The sequence below is a fragment of the Diceros bicornis genome, chromosome 2 (genome assembly GCF_020826845.1).
Source record: "Diceros bicornis minor isolate mBicDic1 chromosome 2, mDicBic1.mat.cur, whole genome shotgun sequence".
In the NCBI taxonomy this organism is placed as follows: Eukaryota; Metazoa; Chordata; class Mammalia; order Perissodactyla; family Rhinocerotidae; genus Diceros; species Diceros bicornis.
The window spans coordinates 63290793-63315573 of record NC_080741.1 but is presented as its reverse complement, the minus strand read 5'-3'; the positions used below and the strand labels follow the sequence as shown (position 1 = coordinate 63315573).

General features: G+C 45.4%; 2 protein-coding genes across 3 annotated transcripts in view; both read left to right on the top strand.

The window, feature by feature from the left end:
• PRICKLE2 (prickle planar cell polarity protein 2) overlaps positions 1-14886 on the top strand; it is a 308989-nt gene extending 294103 nt beyond the window's left edge. For both annotated transcript variants that reach the window (XM_058562464.1, XM_058562455.1), the window contains one exon: positions 8777-14886. In XM_058562464.1, coding sequence (XP_058418447.1) covers positions 8777-9651 — 875 coding nt within the window. In that variant the 3' untranslated portion in view covers positions 9652-14886. The remainder of the gene's footprint in view (positions 1-8776) is intronic.
• Positions 14887-23379: 8493 nt separating this feature from the next.
• On the top strand, positions 23380-24572 carry LOC131421133 (uncharacterized; the record flags this gene model as incomplete). The annotated part of the gene is made up of 2 exons (XM_058567800.1): positions 23380-24109; positions 24553-24572. Coding segments are annotated over 2 exons (750 nt in total), but the record flags the coding sequence as incomplete, so codon positions are not given.
• Between the last annotated feature and the right edge of the window lie 209 nt (positions 24573-24781).

The following is a 24781-nucleotide window of genomic DNA, read 5'->3' as shown; positions in this document are numbered from 1 at the left end:
CACTGGTTCAAAGGCAAGTCCCTAGAATGAATGCTGCTGTAGAAAACAAAGCTTCCATTGTTGGGGAAACCAGATCAGTCGCATCCTTTGGAGTCAGCTGGTTGTAAAGAAGCTGCTCTTCAGTTTGGGCCAGTCTCCCAGAGCGGTCAGGGATGGGGAAATGGCCCTTTCCTGAAGGCGGGATCCCAGGAGCCGTGTCGGGGTGTGAAGTCAGAAGTGCGCACACTCCCCACCCCCTGCAGCCTCCCCCTCCCCCTCCTGAACAGCAGCTGGCTAAAGGAAATTGTTGCGTGTGTCTGCCAGCACTTTTCCTGGTACCACAGGAGCAGATGGCAGCCACGTGGCTGTAAGCGCTTATGACCTGCTGGTCGCTTGGGACCCACTAGACACCCTGGTGACCAGAGGAAGGAGGTAAGAAAGATGCGTTGAGGACTCGAGATTTCAAAATCTTTGAACAGCAGAGGGAAATAAAGCAGTGAAGGCCTGAACCACAGGGAACTCTTGAAACCCAGGGAGGGAAGGAGAACTGTCAAGAGTGGGTTTGTTGAGAGGAGTTTAGAGAGAAGAGAACTTAGAGCTCCCCAGTTTTGGAGACATACCACACCCAACCTAGTGGAATACGTTAATCCTTCTGTGTAAGAGAGGGCGTCCACCCTGTCTAGTGGTCAGGCTCTGTTTGCAGTATGGGGTGGAGCAGGCTGAACCCGGTGCTGCTCCTGGCGGGTCAGGAACAGGGTTCTTCTTAGCCTGTGGTCAGCACTAGCTCCAGGATTGGCTCTGTTGGAGCAGTGCTTCTCAAATCAGGGCAATTTTGCCCCCCACGGGACATTTGGCTCAAAAAACATCTGGAGACATTTTGAGTTGTCACAACTGGAGGAAGGAGCAACTGGCATCTAGTGGGTAGAGACCAGGGACGTTGCTAAACATCCTACAATGCACAAGTCAGCCACCCACAACAAAGGATTGTTCTCCCCAAGACGCCAATAGTACCAAGGTTGAATCAGTGCCTTGGAGAGTATGGAGTTTCCTGGAGCAGAAACACTTAAGTTGCAAAGAACATTGTTTTTGAAAGTCTGTCACAACTCTGGCACAGTGTTCCTCTAACCGTCAGTGGAGGGCATGTGAATCACCAGAGGCTCTTGTGCAAAAGCAGATTCTTATTCTGCAAGTCTGGTTAAGAGGCCATTGCTGCTGGTCCACAGGTCACACTTTGAGTAGCAAGGCATTTTGAGTGTGTTCGTAATCTCCTCCCTTCCTTTCCTTCTCCCTCTCCATCTCTTTCCATCCCCACTCTCCAGCCTTCCCTGTCATACTCTGTTGAAACCATTCCATGCCCTGTCACCCAGGAACATGTGGTGGTGTTTAAACTCCACTGCCCAGATGACAGCTTTTCTCCAGCTGTTGCCAGTTTGAAGTTCAGGGTGTTGATGAAATTAATTGACTTAGTGGAAAAAGGATCCCAAGGGACCTGATCAAACTACCACACACACACATTTAAATCAACTTGTACCTCAAAGACATTTTTTGCGTGGTCCCAGACACTTAGGCTGTGTAGAGCCCATGACTTTGGGGATGCTCAGGCTTGATACGGCTTCATAGACAGCATATTTGCATTCTAAACCAGAGGTTAACGGTTAACAAACTGTTTCTGGAAAGGGCCAGGTAGTAAATATTTTAGGCTTTGCAGGTCATACAGCCTCTGTCACGACTGCTTACTTCTGCCATTGTAGCAGGAAAGCAGCCATAGAAAATTCGCAAATGAATAGGTATAGTTGTGTTCCAATAATACTTTATTTACAAAAACAAGCAGTGAGCTGGATGTGTCCCACAGGCTGTAGCTTGCAAACCCCTTTTCTAAACAATTCCTGTTTCTTCATGTTTCTGCTTTAGAAAAAAAATTCAGGGGCTGGCCCGGTGGCGTAGTGGTTAAGTTCACGCACTCCACTTCAGCGGCCTGGGGTTTGTGGGTACGGATCCTGGGCATGGACCTACGCACCGCTCATCGAGCCACACTGTGGCAGCATCCCACGTACAAAATAGAGGAAGACTGGCACAGATATTAGCTCAGGGATAGTCTTCCTTAAGCAAAAAGAGGAAGATTGGCAACAGATGTTAGCTCAGGGCCGCTCTTCCTTACAAAAAAAAAAATCATACAGGGAGAACCTTACTCAAAGGGAGCATCTTACTCAAAGGGAGCTAAATCATCAGTATGAGTTGTAAATGTCTAGAGGGCAAAGGTGAGGAGATATTATTTCCTTTACTGCACAGAAATGCGAAATGTGAATAATGCATCTTTTAAGTTGGCAGAAACACAACTCTCTGTCTTCCTATGCCGATTTTTTTTTTTTTTTTTTTTTTGGTGAGCAGGGATAGGACGAGAGAAGGCAATAAAGAAGGAACAGAAAGATGTACCAAAAGGGCTGCCATTACATTGAAGTCTGCATTTTCTTCTCTGTGGACTTGAGCGCATACCTTCTACTCTTAGAATAAATAGGGGGAGAGAGCACAGCAAAGATGGCCTTTCTCTTCCATCAGACCCAGAGCATTCTTTGAAGGTATTGATTTTTCTTGCTGTCACCAGCTTCTGTGAGAGCTCCTATTTGCAGTGAGGGTCCATCACTCAGACAAATGCTGGTGTTGCTTAAGGTCCTGGCTGGACCTTCGTGTTGACAGTTTGACCACAGAGAACCACAGGCTAATTTCCACACTGACACCTCCTTGTTGGGGCAAGGCCTGTGGGTCCTAAGGGAAACCTGCGCTTCTGTGGTGTGTGGCCATTTGTGTAGCTCCTGGCCACACCGACCCCTGGGATAAGGATAAATCAAGGCCTTTAACTCCACAGTCACCATCTAGCACCTCTCACAAAGCCTGCATTATTTGGAGAGGAAAAATCCCTCTCTGTCTATTAATAAGACAGAGTTCCACTTGAGCGGAAAACCACCTGGCACCTATGTCTCCTGCTATCAGATGGGATTCTTCTGCTGGATTCTCCAGAATGTGTTGGGGCACTGATAATGCCAATGTCAAATGTGGGGTCAGGCTATTTTCAGCCAGAGCTCTCTGGAGAATTTAGTTTGCAGTCTCTACCTCTACCACCACACCTGTGCTCCTGCATGCACGAGCGTGCGTGCGGACACACACACACACAGCATGGCTTTGGCACCAAGAAAAGAAAAGTGCATTTATTGCAGGAGAACGGGGTGGCCTTTGGGAACCCCAGTTGGTTGGACTGTATTGATTTGCACTGTTTTGACACTGAGTCTCATGCTGCCCAGACAAATGGAATAAAGAGTTGAATTTCATCTGTGTAGAGAAGTAATCCCCAGCTGCAGTTTGGAAGCACAGATTATTTTAACAGTGGGCATCACCATGCGTCTGGCCCTGTGTGGGTCGTGTTTCTCTGATACATTCATTCATATAATCATACATTCAACAAGTATTTGCCTTTACAGTTGGCTGGGTGTAAAATTCTTGGGGCATGCATTCTTTCATTGGGGACTTTTAGGCCTTGCTTACTTTCTTCCAGCATATTGAATACCAGGTAGTGAGATGGGGGCTAGCAAACAGGAAAAACACATTTTTAAATTAAAAAGGAGAATTTTGACATTTTTCCTCATCTAATCATCACTACAGCTTTTGGACTCAGACACTGTTGTTATGCCCATTTTACAGATACATCTCAAGAGGTTCAAAAATTGCCCCAATTCAGGAAGTGGCTCTCCAGTTCTGCTCCTAGTTAGAGATAGAGGGAGTCTTTCTCAAGCTGAGGTGTGAGCTGTGATAGTACAGTTTCCTCTTGGGGACATGGAAGCTGCTAATTTAAACAGATCTCCAGAGCTGTGATTAATAAGGCAAAACATTTTTTGTAGATCAAGCAGCTACTTATAAACCAGACATTCTTCAACTTTAAAATTGGAGAAGCCCCAGATGGTGGGCCTTATAAAGAAAGACTAGAGACAATGAGATTGACAGGTGTGACCGTGGTATTTTTGTTCCCAGTGGTTGGCATCCCACCCATCAGAATTACAGTCAGCTGTTCTTTAAGTCATAGTCCACGTCAGGTCAGAGAGTGCTTGCTTTTTCCTAGCTGTGGGCAGTGTGAGGATTCGTTTACCTGAATTGCACAAATATTTAGTGAGCACCAACAGGGCAATGCTAGTTCCAGGAGAAGGCAGTGGACAGGGGGACAAGACTGCTCCCATGGGACATCTGTTCAGCTACAGACTTACACGTGAACTTAAGTCTGGGTGGGGACCATAAAAGTCAAGGCTACAGAGTGACTGGTTGGCAGGGGGACAACTTTGCTGCTTTAGAAAGTGCAATCAGGGCAAGCCCCACTGAAGAGGTGACATTTACTTGAGGGCCTTAAAGATCAGAAGAGTCAGCTGTGCAAAGGGGAGAGTTTCCCAGAGGGGGCTGGAACGAGCTTGCTGATGTGCTGGGGAGGGAGAAGAACGGAAGCTCGGGTGAAGCAGAGTAAGCTGGGAGGAGCGTTTAGCCGATGATCTTGGAGACACCCGAGGGCCTGGAGGTTTGCACAAGGATCTGGGTTTGCCGATAATGAAATTTACCACAGAGCCACCCTGTTTGGAGGCAAGTACATAATCATGGCTCATCTGTGGGCAACACTGGCCATTCTGTTCATGCCCCGCATGCAAGAAGACCCTGGAGGAGAATCTGAGTTAATAAATAAGAAGGTAAACATTTCTCCTGTCTGGCGTGAGCAGGTAGCATTTCTAGTCCCACCTACACATCCCCTGGGGAAGAGCTTATGCTTTGGTAAAACTGATAGTAGACTCTGGGCTTGAGCAACAGGGCCCTGTTCCTGCCAGAGCACTTTTCTTTTTTGGGGGGTGGGGGGATGAGGGGAGGCAGTTAAGAGTATCCTGAGATCCCCCAGGATGCAGAAGTACAATAGGAGAAGATCACCTCCCAGCAGAACTGAAGCTGCCCTTCACGTTTACTTCATTGAAATATGAATCTGTTCACACGCAGGACATTCTCGGAAATGCTTGACTTCAGGGCTTATGAAAGACAGGCTCAGGCAAACAACGTGTCTGGGAATTTATAGTATTTGCTAGATTATTTATACTGACCCTAATTCCATCTAAGGCGTGAGTAGAAAGCCCGGCAAAGATCGCCCGTCTAGATGTATAGCTTTTGTTTCTACATATGATTTTTGAAGATTTTTTTTCCCCTTCCTTTCTCGAGTTCATCTGCTCAGGCTACTCATTCATCATCTTAGGTTGCTCTCCTCTCCTCTCTGCCTTCATATTGGGGAGGCTCTGGAAGTGATTAGGCTGTTGTAAATCAGCTTTTATGATGTGTACATCGGAGATAAGCAGTGGGAAAGGAAGGGTTGGAGGACTCAACTCCTCCTGCCCTGCAATTGTCCCAATGATGAAATTTTTAAAAATATGACTGGAAAGTATGATGTTTGGCACAATAGTTTCTCCATAGGCATCTCCAACATTTAAATTTGGCTCCTTAATAAGAACATTGCACATCGTTTTATTGGCGTGTAACTTACATAAGGTAAAGAAAACAAATATTAAAACTACACTTCCAGGAATTTTTACATACACATATCCTTTTATAACCATCACCCAGATCTAAGATATAGACCATTTTCAGCACTCTAGAGGTTTCCCTTATGCCCCGTTCCGCTATCCTGACCTGTCACCATAGATAACCTTAGCCTGTTCTTGAACTTCATATGAATGGAATCATACAGCACATATGCTTTTGTGTTTCTCAGCATTTTCTGTGAGATTCATCCATGTGGTTGGGCATAGTTATTCATTCTCGTTGATGTGTAGTATTCCGTTATATCATGGTTTCTCAACTGTAACATTATTGATGTTTGGGGCTGGATGATTCCTTGTTGTGGGACTGTCCTGTGCACTGTAGGATGTTTGGCAGCATCTCTGGCCTCCACCTACTAGATGCTGATGTTGTGCATGCACGCAACAACGCGCGCACGGCGCGCGCACACACACACACACACAGTAATTTCCCCTAGAATTGAAAACCATTGCATCATATACATATACTACAATTTTTAAGAAACTTTTTATTTGGAAATAATTTCAAACTTACTGAAAAGTTGCAAATGGGACAAACAACACTCATAATGTACTCTTCGTGTAGACTCACCTGTTATTAACATTTTACCCCATTTGCTTTATCATTTGCTCTCTCTTGCTCACACATACAATTTGTTTCATAACCATGTGAAAGCAGGTTGCATCCACCTTGTCCATTTACCACTGCATACTTCCATGTGTATTTCCCAAGAATAAGGATTTTCTCCAACTTTATCATAATTATCAACTAACTATGGTAAATTTAGCATAATACTTTTATCTATTGGCCATGTCCCAATTTTTGTCAATTGATCAACAGTTATCCTCTATAGCACTTATTTTCCCTACAGAGCAGGTTCCAGTCCAGGATCAGGTATTGTATGTAGTTGCCATGTTTCCTTAGTGTCCGTCAGTCTAGAACATTCCCTCAGCCTTTCTTTCTTTGTCTTTTATGATACTGATTTTTTTAAAAGAATACTTTCCCTTTTATCTTAATAGAACATTCCTCATTTTGGAGGTTTGTCTAATCTTTCCTCCTGAATACATTTAAGATATGTATTCTTGGCTGGAAGACTACGTAAGTGACTGTGCGTCTTTCTTAGGACGTCTCATCTGGAGGTAAAGTGACTGTGCGTCTTTCTTAGGACGTCTCATCTGGAGGCACGTGATGTCCAGTTGCACTTAATCAGTGACGTTAAGTCTGATCTCCTGGTCAGAATGTTGTCTGATTTCTCCACTGTATAGTTAGTAAATTTTCCCTTGCAGCTAATAAGCGATATGTGGGGAAACACTTAACACCATGAAAATATCCTCTCCCACATCTCATTTTACCCCCTAACTTCAGCATACTTTGACCCTTGCATGAACCAGTCTTAACCTACATTGATTACAAAATGATGATCTTCCAAATCCAGCACTCCCTCTGTATGTACTCACCCTGCTCAGCATTCTGCTAAATACAAGAGCTCACTCTTTTCCCCCATTTCTTTATTGATGTTTTTGTCTGTTATCAGTATGGACTCCATGAATTCCTGTTTTATCCAATGGTTTATAAATCATTACTGTTTCAACTATTTTAATCCTCAAATTGCTCAGATTTGGCTTGTGGGAGCCCCCTTCAAGTTGGGCTGTGTGTTCTTCTGGCAAACTCCCATCATTTTTTAGTTTTAACACTTCCTTATTTTTTGGCATTACAAGATGTTCCAGGCTCATCTTTTACCTTCCCCTCTTTTGTCCTGGAATCAATCATTTCTCTAAAGAATCCTAGTTCCTTTTAATGGAGAATAGTAGAAAATACTACAACTTATTTATCCTTTTTCCTGTTCATTGACATTTGAGTTGTTTCTAGTTCTGGGCTATTATGAAGAAAGCTTCTCTAAATACCCTTGTACGTTTTTTTGGACCTATAAACTGACTTCTGTTGGGTATATAACCAAGAGTAATGATGGAAAGTCATAAAATTTCCACTCTGGTTATGTACCCAACAGGAGTACGTAAGTCCACAAAAAATGGACACAGATATTCAAACCGGCTTTGTTCATAATTCATATATATGTATATTTAGGGTCAGTAGATATTGCCAAGTATCAGTTTTACAAAGTGCTCATAACATTGCTTTAGTTTTGTCAGGGGAGGGGAAGTGGTTGGCCCCAGTAGGTGGGGAGGAATAATCAGTGGCAGGGGGCATAGTGGGCCGTGGCAATCGAAAGATATGGTGTCTGTGACCAGAAATGGCAAAATCGCTGATCTTCCAGTAGATGATGAGTGGAAAATGCTGAGATTTTGTCACCTGATCATTCTTAGCCTTCTCATTAGAGAGTGCTGCTTTAAGATGGGCAAAATGGAAGTTATTGAAGTCAAGAATCTCCCACTATCTTCAAAATGGTTTTCATCTCAGTGATGCCAGCACTTAGGGAATGCAGGTCCATTGCTGGGCACGTGCTGTTAGAGAGCATTGGAGTCACTGCTTTGTTTTAAAAAGGGCCTCCCCAGGGGGAAGGAGGATGCCCCAGAGTCCCACTCACATCATCTGGCTGCTCAGGACCCATTTAGAACCCTGCAACAGTCATTCACTAAACAGCCTGAGGGAGTAAATATCCCTGTCTACACCCTGGGAGTCACTTAGTGTCAGCCATTTGAGATAGGGCGCTTAGGGACAGCAGGCAGGGCAAGAAACTGCTGGAAGCTAACAGAGAAGTGAACTGGTCCAGTAAAATGGGACTAGATTCTAGGCTCAGTGTTGCCAGGAAATGCTTGGGCATGGGCCAACCTCTATAGCTTCAAGTTTCCTCTCCCAAAATAGCTGTCCTACCTACTATAGTGCATCATTAGAATCGAAGAGGTCATTGAGGCACTCTGTAAAGTGAAATTCTAAACAGAGGAAAGATCATGCATAAGATACCCAATGGGCTGTTAGTAATTTTGATGAGCCTTTGAAAAAATTCATAATTGGTAAAATGCATCTCTGTGGATGCATTTAACCAGGTGCCCCCTCTAGGTGGACACTGCCCCCCTGTGGAGTGGAGAGAGCCCTCCTACTCACTTTCTGAGAGAACCTTTGTGTGGTACACAACTGCATGACCTTGTGCAGCGACCCTGGATAGATGACAGTTCAGATGACCAACAGTGACAGTGACCCCCAATGCCACGTTTGTAATAACCTCCGTGGTCCTATCCTCTTTCTCCCCCAGGCCTCTCTGCAGATTGTGGCGCCAAGCGCCAGGAGCACCTATCCCGGTTTTCCATGCCTGACCTCAGCAAAGACTCTGGAATGAATGTCTCCGAGAAGCTGAGCAACATGGGCACGCTTAACTCATCCATGCAGTTCCGGAGCGCGGAGTCAGTTCGCAGCCTGCTGTCTGCCCAGCAGTACCAGGAGATGGAGGGAAACCTCCACCAGCTCGGCAACCCCATTGGGTACAGAGACCTGCAGTCCCACGGAAGGATGCATCAGAGCTTTGATTTTGATGGGGGGATGGCGGGCAGCAAGCTGCCGGGGCAGGAGGGTGTGAGGATCCAGCCCATGAGCGAACGCACGCGGAGAAGAGCTACTTCCCGCGACGACAACCGCCGCTTCCGACCTCACCGCTCCAGGCGTTCCCGACGCTCTCGGTCGGACAACGCCCTCCACCTGGCCAGCGAACGCGAGGCCATCTCTCGGTTAAAAGAAAGGCCCCCGCTCAGAGCCAGGGAGGACTATGACCAATTCATGCGCCAGCGGAGCTTCCAGGAGAGCCTGGGCCAGGGGTCCCGGAGGGACCTGTACGGCCAGTGCCCGAGGACTGTGTCGGACTTGGCTTTGCAGAATGCCTTTGGGGAGCGATGGGGACCCTACTTCACCGAGTATGATTGGTGTTCCACCTGCTCCTCCTCCTCTGAGTCTGACAACGAGGGCTATTTCCTAGGAGAACCAATCCCCCAGCCAGCCCGCCTGCGATATGTCACAAGTGATGAGCTGCTGCACAAATACAGCTCTTACGGCCTCCCCAAGTCTTCCACCTTAGGTGGCAGGGGACAGTTGCACAGCAGGAAAAGACAAAAGAGCAAAAACTGTATCATTTCTTAATCTGATTGGGGTCAGGGAATGGGGGAAGATGGGAGCTAAGAATGTAGATTCAGAAAACTTGCACTGTTTTACATTTTAAAGCGCTTTTGGGGGTGGTTCCTGGAGAAGAAGAGGGAAGTGCTCTCAGTTGATGGAGGCAAGGATACAGATTGACTCAATAGGTAGTCACAGTTCTTGGCATGTTAATATTATTTGCACATTTCACTTTGGAATCACGATAGACTCTATGGCGGCCCCAGGTTGGTCACCTCCTTGCCATCAGTCTGTGCTGAGTTACCACTCGCAAGATGGCAAATTGTTTCCCACTCGCTTATATCCTCTCTGGTTCTCTTACTTTTAGGACCCTTTTCCCAGTAAGTAATTTGTTTATTAGCCAGGACCCAACACTAAGTTATTTACATGTCCATTGTAAATGCTATGTAAATGAGAGTTCTGATAAAATATTTTTGTATTTTGTAATATCAAAGGAATTTCTATATCGTAAGACTCAGTGGAGACTTGCATGCACATCCAGCCTTGTCTTTGAGTAGTATTCGAAAGTGGTCCAGGACCACCTTTTGTTTTCTTCTTTCTACACAAGTTTGTTACATGTCAGTGAGACCTTTTTCAAAGGAGTTTATTCAATTTGGCTTTTTGTGGCTGAAAAAAAAAAAAGTAACTATTATACCCAAAACATTTTATGCTCCATTCCATCTTTAAGGAGCCATCCTTAAGTCTGCTCCTACCCTCAGTAGAATCTCTTCCCTACAAAGTGATAGTAATTTTTTTTTTCATTGCAAACGTAACTTTGCCAATTAGAGAAAGCAACCAGTGTCAGTCAAGTGCTGTGAGAAATGCCCTCCCTGCTGGGAACATTGAAGTTGCTTACTATTGATCTGTCCCTTGGGGACAATAAAAGTGACTGTGAGTGGTGCCGTGTGTGATGTCAGCATGACGTTGTTTTGACTGTGGCATTATTTTCTGGTGCTCCTATTTCCTGGATTGTATTATCTGCTTTCCTTTACCAAGGCAGACGGAACAGCTGCCTTAGCCTGACAACCGATTGTCCTCACTGCAAATGAGCTTAAGCATAAGGAATTTAGGGACAGAAAGGTTCTGAGGGGCTCTGGTGGTGATGGTGTGTTCTAGAGTGTGTGTCACACATGGAGAAGGAACAAGGTCATTTGAAAACAGAAAGCAGGTCCAGGGTAGAAACTGAAGGAGGATATGAAGGAGGGTCAGAGCAAAGAAGAACTTCTGGAAATGAAGCAGAGCAGAGGTGACAACCTCCTTGAATTAGCCCCCAGTGATTGTGGAAAGAATCCAGTTTCACACACTCCGTAACCAGAGTATCTCAGTTACCCGGAATGGTTGAGCTGCTCAGGAGATTTCAGAGTAATGGTCTTGAAAAACAAATGTTGTTGAAAGGGGGATTTCCATTTTGAACTTTGGGGACTGTTGATCAGACAGAAAATGGGCTCAAAAGTGAGTTTGCTTAAAGAAGACATTTAACGGTTGTGTTGTTTATAGTCAAATAAAACTTCCTACCTTGCTTCAGTTAAAAATGAAGCGCTTGCTTTTTCTTCCATTCTCCTCCTCCCCTTAATGGATTGTGGCAGTTGAAATAATCCATCGGAGGACCCACCTGTAGTGAGATGTACTGTCGATGTAGTACACGGTGTATCTCAATGGCCATCTGCCATGGTGAGGTGAGCGTGGTCTCTTTTCAGTATAGTAGTTAATATTTTCTAGTATTTTTTTATGGAGAGAATGTGAAAAGTGGCTTTTCAGACACCATCTCAAATGGGTCTGGGGAAAGGAAGGCTGTAAAGGATGTGGAAATGGCACTCCATTCAGGATGTATTAAAATAATTTGCTTTTCAGGTATTAATAGGACATTTGTCATTGTCACTGATTTTTTAAAAAAGCAATGCAAATGTTGGTTGTGGCTGTTTTCCGCATGCTATCTTCATATCTAAATGCTTCATTAATTATCCAAGCCTACGGAGAATTAACTCTATTATGTTTGTATAGTAAGTTTGTAAACTGCTTGGCAAACTGATTAAGAAATAATGTGCAACACCCTGCTACTAAAGTGGCGGGTTTCTGGTAGAAATCGGGTGAGTCCAATTTGGAGTTCTGAGTTCCTTAATTGATGAGAATAAAAAGGCATTTTGGAAAAAGAAAAGAGAGAAAAAAGTAGATCATGTAACTTAGCAAACAGCTGAAAATAATGTCTGTCCTCTGTGGCCTGGAATTCAGTGAAAGAAATTCTCCTAGTAAATGTCGCTTTCTAACTCTGTCCTTTTCAGAGTACCTCTTAACATTTCCCAGATGAGGCTTTAACCACCATCAGCAGAAAGAAGGATGTGGCCTAGAAACTGACACAGAACTAGTACCCAAAGGGATCAGAGGAATAAGAATTTCAGATCTAGCTGCCCAGGGATATCCAGCAGCTGAACTGGTCAGATATAATGAATTGAGATATAATGAATTACAAGCCTCAGGGTCACACTGTCTACAAGCAAGATCACCTCCATCTATTCTACCACTGCAGATGTCTTCTCCCCAGCCCACGTGCAGCCAGGCACCTTGCAGGCCTCCTTTCTGTTGGGGGACAGCTAAATCCTCACGATGATGATGGAACCTCCAAGTGAATGCTCCAGAGAGAGCAGGTGTCACTGTATTGGGAGTTTCCCCTGTTAGTGATAACTTACATGTAACATCCCAGACTCCCATTCCCAAAAATTCAATGCATTCTATTCTGAGGCAAGAATGTAGGGTCCTTACCTGATTCCTCCATCATAGCCATGAGCTCTTCTTGGGCAAGTTTCACCTGTGAGTGGGGCCTGCACTCACCTCTTCTTAGATCATCATTTCATCTTCAGTAGACTGTTTTTAGAAAAGTAATCTTTTCCCAGTTTCCTCTCTTCTCTAATGGGGTTTGGTTTTGTTGTTGTTGTTGTTTTCCTTTTTTTTATACCTCTCCTCATATTGGACTTGTTCTTGTCCTTTGGTTAAAACCACAGTTTTGGAGTTCAGTTCATTTCCTATTTCTGCTCGATTTAGTGGCAATAGAGCTGACTCTTTCCCAAGAAGTAGAAGTCATTGACAGTTTCCTGAATGGCCCTGCCAATACATGCTACCCTTGATACTATGAACAAGTTTCTTAGCAGGCTGGTGGCATTGAACGTGGCATTCAGGCACCCTTCCTTCTGTCGTATAGTTCTGGGATCTCTACCAAGTACGAAGGTGAATGAGGCAAGGGAAACTGAACCATGCTTCCTGGTTTTGCATGTGTTTGAGGAGGAAGAATTCCTGGTGTTGGTTGGTTGACACCTTCCTTCCACATTTCACCCTCTGTTCTCTAGTCCTCTCTTTCCACCCTCAGCCAGCCCAGTGAATAAGCAACTTTGTATTTCTAGTATGGGACCTGAAGGCAGCTCTTTCTCATCCTCTTTTCCATTCTGTAGAATGCTCCTGCACTGCAGCAAGATTATATTTCCTTCTTCCTGGCAGCAGCTTTCTGCTTCTTGGGTACCGCTAGCCATTGTTGAGTTGAGGTGGGGCCAGTGATGGCATATATGGAACACATGCTCTGCCATCCCTGCAACCTGGGCAGATACAACCAATGTATCACTGAATACTTTCCCAAAGAACATGGATGCAGCCTCAAAAATCTTCACAACACTCCAAACAGCCAGGACCAATTGATCTTATTTGTCTGATAACAAATCTTATCTGTGAACTGATTCTTATTTGTCTTTCCACCCTGGGCTCTTTCGCCATTGGCTCAAAACAGTACACCAGCTATTTAGAAAGTATCATTCATAAATTATTGTGAGACTCCAATTCCAATGTCTCCCTGCTGTGGATGCTTAAGGAGGCTGGCTTCTTTAGCCTAAACCAAGACCCATCTCTGGCCTCCTTCTCCATTCTCGTGTTCTTGGCCAATAATTATAGGCAACCTTCTGTTCATCCTTCTGCAGAGGTCAGATAGGAGTCCATCTTATTCCTTGTCTAATCCCACCTTCTAATAAGAAATAACACAAATATTTAAATTCCAAGGAGAAGTGCTCTTTGCGTATTTCTGTCTAACAGAAACCAGATGCGAACGCCTAAGAAGGAGGATCTATCTATGACAAAGGAAAGTGGAAAATGGAACCAGTTATGGGAATATTTCATGCCAGAAGAGTTGCTATAAGCAACTGTTGAGCACCTTCAGGGCTTTGAAATGGGCTCTGCGGACAGCATTCCAGGTGCAGGACTCAGCCAGCCTCCTCTGCCGATTCTGAAGGCAGTTTCAGATTGCTGCCTCTTGAGGTACATTTCTTGAAAGCACAAGACAAGTGGGAATGAAGAGAGCTTTGCCTTGCCTCCAGTGATTGGTCCCTCTGGGGCCTCAGCAGACACCAGAGCTTGTTTGTCTGACCACTTGGAAGCAGTCATCAAGGTTAGGATCAAGAAAGGATTGGAATCTTTTTTCCATTTTCTCATAATAGTAGCCCAGTCAACACAAGACTCCCATAAAACAATAGCTCACTGTTGGGAGCTATTCTGTTTTATAAGCTTACTTCCTGCTGACAAAACTGGCTTTCCCCAAGGGGTATAAAAAGGAGGGGAGAGATTCACATAGCGTTAGGAAAACACTTCTGTGATTTAGATATGGTGAATCCGTAGGATAAGGAAAAATTGTCTTGTTCTATCCTGCAAGTTTCCTGAGACATCCCTCGACCCTGCTGGGCATTTGGCCATTGATGTTCAATAGGTCACTGACCAAGCTTTCCTAAATTTTTCGGAGAGAGTTTCTCACCAGTAAGATCTGTTCTCAAGCCTATCTAGCTGATTTCCATATTTTTCTGTAAAGCATTTTGGTTCTATCATAGGCCCTGACTTAACATTCTAAGGCCTATGAGTCCTCCATTTTCCTTAGCAAATTAGGACTTGGGCAGTTTTCCCTCTCCTAAACTCATTCTCTCCTTTACAGGATTGCTTTGTCCATCTCCTGCTTCAATTCCAAGTGCATAAACAAAACCTCAAAAGGCCTGAGAAGGTGAGGCAGGCCAGAGTCTGTGTTGTGTGTCGAGTGTCAAGCTATTTGTTAAGAAGGTCTGCAACAGGCCTTTGGTGTGGGCTCTGCCAGAGACGGGTGTGAACTCTTTGCTTGAGATCCGTGCCCTGTAAAATGGATATAATGTTTTACTGATGTCTGTAATACATTTGTAAACTTCCAATAAAATTTGAATAAAAGAAATGTTGCCGTTCCTCTCAGTCCTCCCTCGCTTTCCAGATTTTTGGAAATCTTTACCTTTGAGCGCCTCAACAGAGAAGAGAGAGGCTGCATGTGTCAGGGGATGAGATTTACTATGAAAGATGAACCTGATTGTTTAAATCAGGATTTCTCAGCCTCGGCACGACTGACATGTTGGGCTAGTTCATTCTTTGTGGCGGAGGACTGTCCTGTGCGTTGTAGGATGTTGATTGTTGACCTCTACCCACTAGATGCCAGTAGCACCCCTCCTCCTGAGTTGTGACAACTCAAAAATGTCTCCACACTGCACGCCCATTAGGATGGCTACTATCAAAAAACAAAACAAAATAAAACAGAAAATAACGTGTGGGCGAGGATGTGGAGAAATTGGAACCCTTGTGCATTGTTGGTGGGAATGTGAAATGGTGCATCCTCCATGGAAAACTGTGTGATGGTTCTTCAAAAAATTAAAAATAGAATTACCATGTAATCCAACAATGCCACTTCTGGGTATATATCCAAAAGAATTGAAAACAGGGCCTCAGAGATATTTGTATAGCCATGTTCATAGCAGCATTATTCACAATAGCTAAAAGGCAGAAGCAACCCAAATGTCCATTGATGAATGATGGATGAGAAAAATGTGGTCTTGGGGCCAGCCCAGTGGCGCAAGTGGTTAAGTGCATGCACTCCGCTGCGGCGGCCCGGGGCTCGCCGGTTCGGATCCTGGGCACGCACTGACGCACTGCATGGCAAGCCATGCTGTGGCGGCGTCCCATATACAGTGGAGGAAGATGGGCATTGATGTTAGCCCAGGACCAATCTTCCTCAGCAACAAAAGAGGAGGATTGGCAGATATTAGCACAGGGATGACTTCCTCACACACACACAAAAAAGAAAAATGTGGTCTATACATACAATGGACTACTTACTATTCTTCCTTTAAAAGGAAAGAAATTCTGACACGTGCTCCAACATGGATAAAACTTGGGGACATTATGCTAAGTGAAATAAGCCAGTCACAAGAAGACAAACACTGTATAATTCTACTTATATGAGGTATCTAGAGTAGTCAAATTCATAGACACAGAAAGTAGAAGGGTAGTTGCCAGCGAATGGAGGGAGAGGAGAAGGGGGAATTGTTTAATGGGTAGAGAGTTTCAGTTTTTCAAGATGAAAATTCTGTAGATTGGTTGCACAACAGTGTGAATGTATGTAACACTACTGAACTGTACACTTAAAAATGGTAAATTTTGTGTTATCTTTGTTTTACCACAATTAAAATGTCTCCACCCATAACTGAATGTCCCCTGGAGACAAAAGCACCCCTGGTTGAGAACCACTGGTTTAAATGGTTTGCCTTAACACCTCTGTTCCTTGAGGATTCTTTTTCCCCCCAAAGCCCCAGTAGATAGTTGTATGTCATAGTTGCACATCCTTCTAGTTGCTGTATGTGAGACGCAGCCTCAGCATGGCCGGAGAAGCGGTGTATCGGTGCGCACCCAGGATCCCAACCCGGGCCGCCAGCAGCAGAGCGCACGCACCTAACCGCTAAACCACGGGGCCGGCCCTTGAGGATTCTTGAAACTGACTCCCACCCAGCCCACATGGTTAATTTTTAGTTATTAGCAGGAATTAGAACCAGCAGATGACCCAAAAATATTTGTATTTGCTTTTAAGCAAATAATAAGTGGGTTGTCTGGAGAGTGATATCCATGGCTGTGTTCTGGTTAGGATGGTATTAATATTGTCTGGGAGCCAGGACCAAAGCAGCATATAAATTAGATTTTCCCCTGTCTAATCCACAACATTTGGGAGTTGCTGGATACTGCAATATCATTTATTCATTCAACAAACATTTATTGAGAGCCTGCCTTGTGCCAGGCATTGTTCTAGATGCTTGGAATACAGCAATGTACAAAACAAGCAAAACTCCCTACCCTGAAGGAGCTTACAAACTTGACTTTCCACTAGGTGAGAAATCTGGAACAGCAAATAGTCTCACCCACCCTAACCATGAGGACTTGGGAGTTGCTGACAAGAGTTATTTCATTCTAAGGCCTGCTGAGAGCCTTTGGTTGAAGACTGGTGTTGGAAATGGCAATTACCGTGCCTGTTCTCCCAGACTCCCCTTGGGATCATGGCCTTCAGGCAGCCATGGTTTTATTATATGACTCCCCTCTTCTTCCTCCTCAGCCAAATGATGGAGTCAAGAACAGCACCTAACCAGCAATCGATAAGCGACCTAACACAACATGGTAAGCTGAACCAATCAGATTCCCTCTCTCAAGAATGTAAACTAAGAAATTCGGAGAGAATGAGGCAGTTGGCAGTGCAAGCTGAAGCTAAGAGGATTTATAGGGAGAGCTGGCAGGGGGTGGAGTTAGTCCCACGAGCATCATGGTAAGATGAAGGATGAGGAAGGAGAGAGCACAGAGGGATCTGAAGTGACGCAGAGGAGCTGGGCCCTGGGACTTGCTCACCTCCAAACAGATCCCAGTTCCTGCCCTGGAGATACTCGTACAGGATTACCATAAGATTTTGGTCCTTCACACACGCCCTCCCCATTGTCCTTAGGTATTGTTACATTACACACCTGCATAAATTCTTATTTGCGTTGAAATGTTCCTTACAACCCCAATTAAAATATATGAAGGATGAATTCTCTCTTTTTTTTTTTTTGAGGAAGATTGGCCCTGCACTAACATCTGTGGCCAATCTTCCTCTTTTTTTCTCCCCAAAGCCCCCGTACATAGTTGTATATCATAGTTGTAGACTTGTAGCTCTTCTATGTGGGAAGCCACCTCAGCATGACTTGATGAGCAGTAAGTAGGTCCGCACCCAGCATCTGAACCCATCAACCCCAGGCCGCCGAAGCAGAACGCATGAACTTAACTGCTATGCCACCGAGCCGGCCCCTGAAGGATGAATTCTGAAGGCCAGCTGCCACACCTTTTATTTTGCCCAATTCCACTCTAGCAAATTAATCCCATCTCAACCACTTGCTAGTTGTATCATCTTGGGAAATGTCCATGTCTTTTCTGAGCCTCAGTTTTTGTCTATCAAATAGAATAATAGAGTTGTTGGGTGGATTTACTGGAATAATGCGTGTAAAGCTCTTAGCACTGTGTCCGCCACTGTAAGAGCTTAAAACACATTAGGTGTTGCTATTATTGTTGTCGTCATTATTATTATTATTATTATTACTATCCCACCCAAAGAGAAAGGGTGGCAGGAACTAGATACCATTGGTATCTGGTCTAAAAGTGTTCATTGTCTTTTTTTTAGTGTAAGCATTAAATAGGATTTAGAGACAGACATCCAGGGAAGGCCTGATTCTTTACTATATATAAGAAAAGCCTCCAGAGCTTATTAAACAGTGCAAATCTCCTGGTCCTACACACAGAGGTTCTGGTTCAGTCGATCTGGGGTAGAGCCTCAGAATCTCTTTCTTAACAAGGCCGTCCATGTCATTCTGATCCAGCTGGTTTGAGAACCACATTTCAAGAAATTCTGCCTTAGCATTTGTTTGATTTCTTCCCAGTGTCTGGGGAAAACAAAACAAACATGTCTCCCAGTCCCACCCACTTCAGGAAACTCTGATAACAAACCCGTTGGTCAGAAAGGAGAGATCTGAGCCTAGGGTTTATAATCCAGTTTTGGAGGATCTAAGGTATATCCACTTTTTCCCAGGAATAAAAGTCTTCAAAAAGAGAAATGTAGTTTAGCTGACTTGAATTTTTCTGCGAGATATATATCGTTACTGTGTTGAAGAAGAGGGTGAGCTTTTTGTGAAATACAGTCTAACAATTTTGTTTCAATTTGAGAATTGCTACACTTGGCTCATAGCCAATGGCTTTCACACATCAAAATTACCTAGGTAGATTATTTAAAATCCAGAGTCCCTGGCCTCATCCCTAGAAAGTCTGATTCAGCGGAACCAGGAAAATTGCATTTTTCATAAGCATTGAAAGATCTGAGACCATGCTTGGGAAAAATTGCTCCGAGCCTTTCTCACCGTGGGAAATCCTTCATCTTCTGTGAGTCCTTCGGTGCAAAATGCAGTCCATCTTGTATTCTAGAGCTCCAGTCTGGACAGGGCTGCTTCTCAAATGTCCCCCCACCGTATGTGTAAAGTAGACACTGGTTTGCTTTTGGCCCAGAATGAGAAACATGAGGCCCTTTGGAAAACCCATGCAGGCATAACTTGTAAATACAGCTAATTTTGTATGAAAGAGATGTCAGGATAAGAACTCAAGAAGGAAAGCTTATCAGAAGATGCAATAGATAAATATTCAAGGACAAATACAGGCTGAATTTTAGGGGGAAATGGTTAAACCATTAAACAACACAATCGTACCCAGCAGGAGAGGAGATGATTTAAAAGCTTTCTTAGCAAAATACTAGCAGATACTTGCTTCCCTGCTAGGTTGGTTGATTCTAGAGATAAAGCAGATGTCAGAGTTGATGCGTAGCTTTGTACCATTCACATACAAGTTAGCAAACAGATGAGACCAAGAGTACCAGAAAGCAAACCCAGTAACTTTAGGAATTTGGGCCATAAAGTGCAACTGTCTAGGGCCAATCTTTGGATTTTATGTAGTCGAAAAACTTACTTCAAAACAACTTGAGCTAAAAGGACCAAAAAGAGAGAATTTATTTGAAGGATACTAGGTATCTTGTGAGAACCTAAGGGCAGCCCCTTCATGAGGGCCTGGAACTAGGAAGAGGAAAGCCACCAAGAGCACAGAAGTATCTATCCCAATTTGTTAATCTCTGCTTCCCTTCAGTTTTCTGCTTAATCTTCTCCCTTTGTTCTGTTTTTGCAGCTTTGGAGAGCTCATGGACCTATGTAGCTCTCCGGAGCTCCTGAATTGCCGTCTCCCAAATTTAATCCCTTATTCTCAGGAAAGAAACTCTGATTGGCCCAACATGGATCAGGTACTCATTCCTGGTCCAATCAGCTGTTGGAGGACAGGGGGTGATTCCTAGTGCCAGCATGCTAGCAGGTGGTACTTCTTGCAGGTGAGGAAACAGTTTTCAAATAGAGAAAGTCATAGGCTGGGCAGACACCCCAAAATGTATCTCCCATAAGAACTATCCTAGCAACACCCCAAGGGGAAGAACCAGGATTATTATCTATTGGGTGTATTTCTAAACAGTCGTTTGCACTCTGCTTATTGAAATGGAGCTTCCTTCTCAAGGGAGAGTTTCTACAGCCCCCCAAACCCTATGACTCCAGTTGGCCCAATCTCAGCCAAGTATTGCATTCAAAGAAATACAATTCAGGAACCAGAAAATATTATAAATCCATACTCAATATTTCAAATCTGTACTGTCTCTCAAGGAAACGCCAAAGGAGGTAAATTCTTAATGCATAGCAAACATCTTAAAATTCTCTCTCCATTGCTGCCCCTCCCACTATCCTGCACACGGATGCCAGCTTTCATCCCAAATTCTATCTCTTTCATACTCTCAGCTTCCACCTCCAAACACACCCCATGCACAGACCTTTTCTGTCCCACTTTCCATTCTCCCTTACCTTCTCTTTATTTTGTGAATCAATTTAGCCACTCTGTGGTGTTTAGTTTTTACCTCTGCTTCACCCAGTACCCAGACTCCCTCTGTACTGTGCTATTTCTGACACTGGATGAATTTTTTTCTGCCAAGCTGCAGCGACCATAGAGGTGTTTTCCTCTGACTTTGTAGCCTGTGTGAATTTCATCCAGCTGGTGGCTTCATGTCAGGTAAGAGAATGGGAAAGTCATCGTATCTGTTCCCATGGTCAAGGCCCATAACCTAGGAAACCTTTGTAGTAGACAAGGTCTCAGGTCTGGCACCTTCTCTCTGTCTTCAGCTAATTTTGTCACAGAGAGATGTCCGGACATGAATACACAAGCCACAGCTGCTGGAAAGCACTGCATGCTGTGCATATGACAAATAAATGGCATGAAAGTCCAACCAAATTGATCTTTCTGTTAATCATCATAGTCTGTCCCTTGCATGTAAAGCTTTGTGCTTGCTGTTCTCTCCAGTGTAAACACTCACACTCCTCTCTATTCTGTTCCACCTGTTCTTCACCTGACTACTTCTCATTCTTCAGTTCTCAACTTAGCATGCTTCCTCCAGGATGAAAAGTCGGCTCCCAGCAAGTGGGAAATAGGTACCTCTGCCTTGGGCTCCCATGGGACTCTGTGTATCCCCTTGTAATTGTGAGTTTACTCTTGCCCCCATTACAACCTGTACTCCACGAGGGCTGGGATCCTGGCTGTCTTTTCAGCACTGTTCCTCTGGGGTCTAACACGTGGTAAAGGCTCAAAAAATAGTTTGAAGGAATGTCAAAAGGAAGATTGCTAAAAATACTAGTTCAGTAAGTTAAAAGGGTGAAGGGAGAGCACAGGCTTAGACTTTTACACCTTTGAGAATTCAGGTCCCCTACCATGGTCCGGCCTTCCTTCTAAGGTGAAGACTTTTTTCCTCTGCACGATGAGTGGCTGCAAGGCAAAATTTCACTCAAAGTTCCCTATTAGTGGCTGTGGCTGTGACCAGGTTTGCATTACTGAATTTCCCCCAGATTGGTATTTTAAAACTCCAGCTAAGCATAGTGTTTTCCAATTTCAAGGAGTAATAGTGCCCTTGGACTCCATAATGAAGCTAGCAACATTTCAAGTACCATCAACTATAAATACAAAAACCGAAGTCAACAGTTCGTGCCACTGAATTGTAATCAGACGATTTATGATGTAATGAAAGAACCACCTCTAGGAAGTGAAGGTTTAAGAATAATCAAATCCATATTGATCTGGAAAATGTTACTGAAGGATGTAAATTATGTTAAAAATTTAATATGTTAACACCTTAAGGGGCAGTTGGGGCGAGTCTTCTATGAATAGAGTCTATCGATCCCAACTGACTCTGTTCGCGGAAGACTCACCCTAAACTGTTCAGAGAAAATTGAGAACAAGGGAGTGCTACAGAGGGATAAGTTTGGGAGGGTCGGGGTGGAGGGGGCCCAGGTGGGGACATGTGTGTGCACCTTGATAGCTGTTTCGCGCCGTAGCAATTCGCGCCATAAAATGTAACTGTCTGAATGTTTTGAATTAACCAATCATGTAAAACCGCGCCAACCTTTTCCCGCTTTATGCTCCCAAATCCTATAAAAGAACTTGCCCCCTAAGGCTCGGGGTCGACCCCTCTGTCTCCTGCGAGGGACACGAGTCGACCCGGAGCTCCGCTCAATAAACCTCTTGCGTTTGCATCAAGTTCGGTCTTCTGTGTCTGTGGGCCCGCGTCATCCCGAGACCTGGTGAGTTGGGATTTCCCTCCCCTTCCCCTTGGGAATCCAACATTTGGGGGCTCGTCCGGGATCCACGCGGTAACCCCAGACTCCGAAGACCCCTTGGAGGTAGGCCTGAGTGACTGAGTGTGTGAGTGTGTGCGGCGCCGCAAAGTATTGTTTTATTGTTTTGGTTTCAGTATCGGGCAGCCGCCGCTTCGGCCCGTGAGGACCGAGCGGCTGCAGTGGCAGACGTGCTGGGAACTGCAGGCTGCAACCCTGGGGGACGCCCCAAGGGACAAGGGGAGTCAGGAAAGCCTGACTACCCCCTTTCAGGTAGAAAAAGAAACGGCACTCTTTTTCCCAGGGAGGACACGAAAACCCCTCCCGTCTGAAACCGCCTTCGGTTGGCTTGTACAGACACCAACCGGGCAAAGTTGTTTTTGTCTTGCTGTGTTTTTGATGTTCATTGTTCTGTTTTTGTTCGTTACGTGGACCTCATTTGACGGGATGGGACAGACTATGACGACCCCCCTCTCTTTGACCTTAGACCACTGGACTGAAGTGAGAGCGAGAGCGCACGAATTGGCGGTAGAAATAAAAAAAGGGCGTTGGCAGACTTTTTGCACCTCTGAGTGGCCCTCCCTCCATGTGGGTTGGCCCCCTGAGGGGACGTTTAATCTAACTGTTATCCTCGCGGTGAGGGCTATTGTTTTCCAGGAGAGACCGGGGTCCCATCCTGACCAACGACCATATATTACAGTGTGGCAGGATCTGGTGCAGAACCCACTCCCGTGGGTTAAGCCATGGGTAAAAGCAGAAAAACTAAGCCCCCGAGTCCTGGCACTGCAGGATGCGGAGACACGGCAAAAATCGAAATCAACTCGAACAGCGGAGTCGGAGACCCCTTCGGCCCCACCCCGGGGTCTACCCTGAGATTGACCCTCCTCCCGAATGGCCCCCTTTCTCGCCTCCCCCTTACCCCTCCCCCGCTCCAGGATCGCAATCAGGACGGAGGGCGACTGGCTCGGGTCCCTCCGCTGGAACCCGAAGCCGCCGCGGAGCCACTCCGGACGGGCCTGATACCACGGTGGCGCTCCCGCTAAGAGAGTATGGAGCTCCTGCGGGGCCCAACCAGCTGTCACCCCTCCAGTACTGGCCTTTCTCTTCCTCAGACCTGTATAACTGGAAAAATAACCATTCCCCCTTTTCAGAAAACCCCGCCGGATTAACCGCCCTGATAGAGTCCCTAATGTTTTCCCATCAGCCCACTTGGGATGACTGTCAACAGCTCTTACAGGCACTCTTCACCACGGAGGAGAGAGAAAGAATCACACAGGAAGCAAGAAAGAATATCCGAGGCACCAACGGGCAGCCGGCAACGATAGCTGAGGCGGAAGAAGGGTTTCCGCACAACCGACCCAACTGGGACTATAACACGGCTGAAGGTAGGGAGGCGCTGTCCGTTTATCGCCGGGCTCTAGTGGCGGGTCTCCGGGGAGCCGCAAGGCGGCCCACCAATTTGGCTAAGGTAAGAGAGATTCAGCAAGGACCCACCGAACCCCCCTCCGTTTTTCTAGAACGATTGATGGAGGCTTACCGCAGGTACACGCCCTTTGATCCGTCCTCGGAAGGGCAGAAGGCCTCTGTCATTATGGCCTTTATTGGACAGTCAGCCCCAGATATAAAGAGGAGATTACAAAGGCTAGAGGGGCTGCAAGACTACGACCTGCGGGACGTAATAAAGGAGGCTGAAAAGGTGTATCATAAAAGGGAGAGTGAAGAGGAAAAGCGAGAGAGAGAGAGAAGGGAGGCTGAGGAGAGGGAAGACAGAAGAGACAGGAGACGAGAAAAAAAACTAACTAAAATACTGGCCGCAGTAATAAAAGCGACAGGGCCAGATCACAGACAGTCAGGGAACCTGGGCAACGCCCCACGACCAGGCTCGCGCAGACGACAGCCCTAAGACAAGGACCAATGTGCCTATTGTAAGGAGAGAGGACACTGGGCAAGGGAATGCCTGGTTCCTTGCCGGTCTCCTTGGAACACCCCTCTCCTGCCTGTAAAAAAAGCCTGGAACTGCTGATTATAGGCCAGTCCAGGATTTGAGGGAAGTGAACAAGAGAGTGCAGGACTTACACCCTACTGTGCCAAACCCATATAACCTACTCAGCTCCCTCCCCCCATCACGGAAATGGTACACTGTCTTGGACCTGAAAGATGCATTCTTCTGCCTGCGGTTTCACCCGAAAAGCCAATTGCTTTTTGCTTTCGAGTGGCGCGACCCTGAGGTGGGAATTGTTGGGCAATTGACTTGGACAAGACTGCCCCAGGGGTTTAAGAACTCCCCTACCCTGTTTGATGAAGCCCTCCACAGGGACTTGGCTGATTTTAGGATTAAAAACCCTCAAGTGACTCTTTTACAGTACGTGGATGACCTTCTATTAGCAGCAGAAACTCCGGAAGATTGTGAAGAAGGGACCAAGCGCCTCCTGGCTGAGCTGGGTGAGTTGGGGTACCGGGCGTCAAAAAGGAAGGCACAGTTGTGTCAGAAAAAAGTAGTCTACTTAGGCTACACATTAAAGGGCGGCCAAAGGTGGCTAACTGACGCACGGAAAAAGACT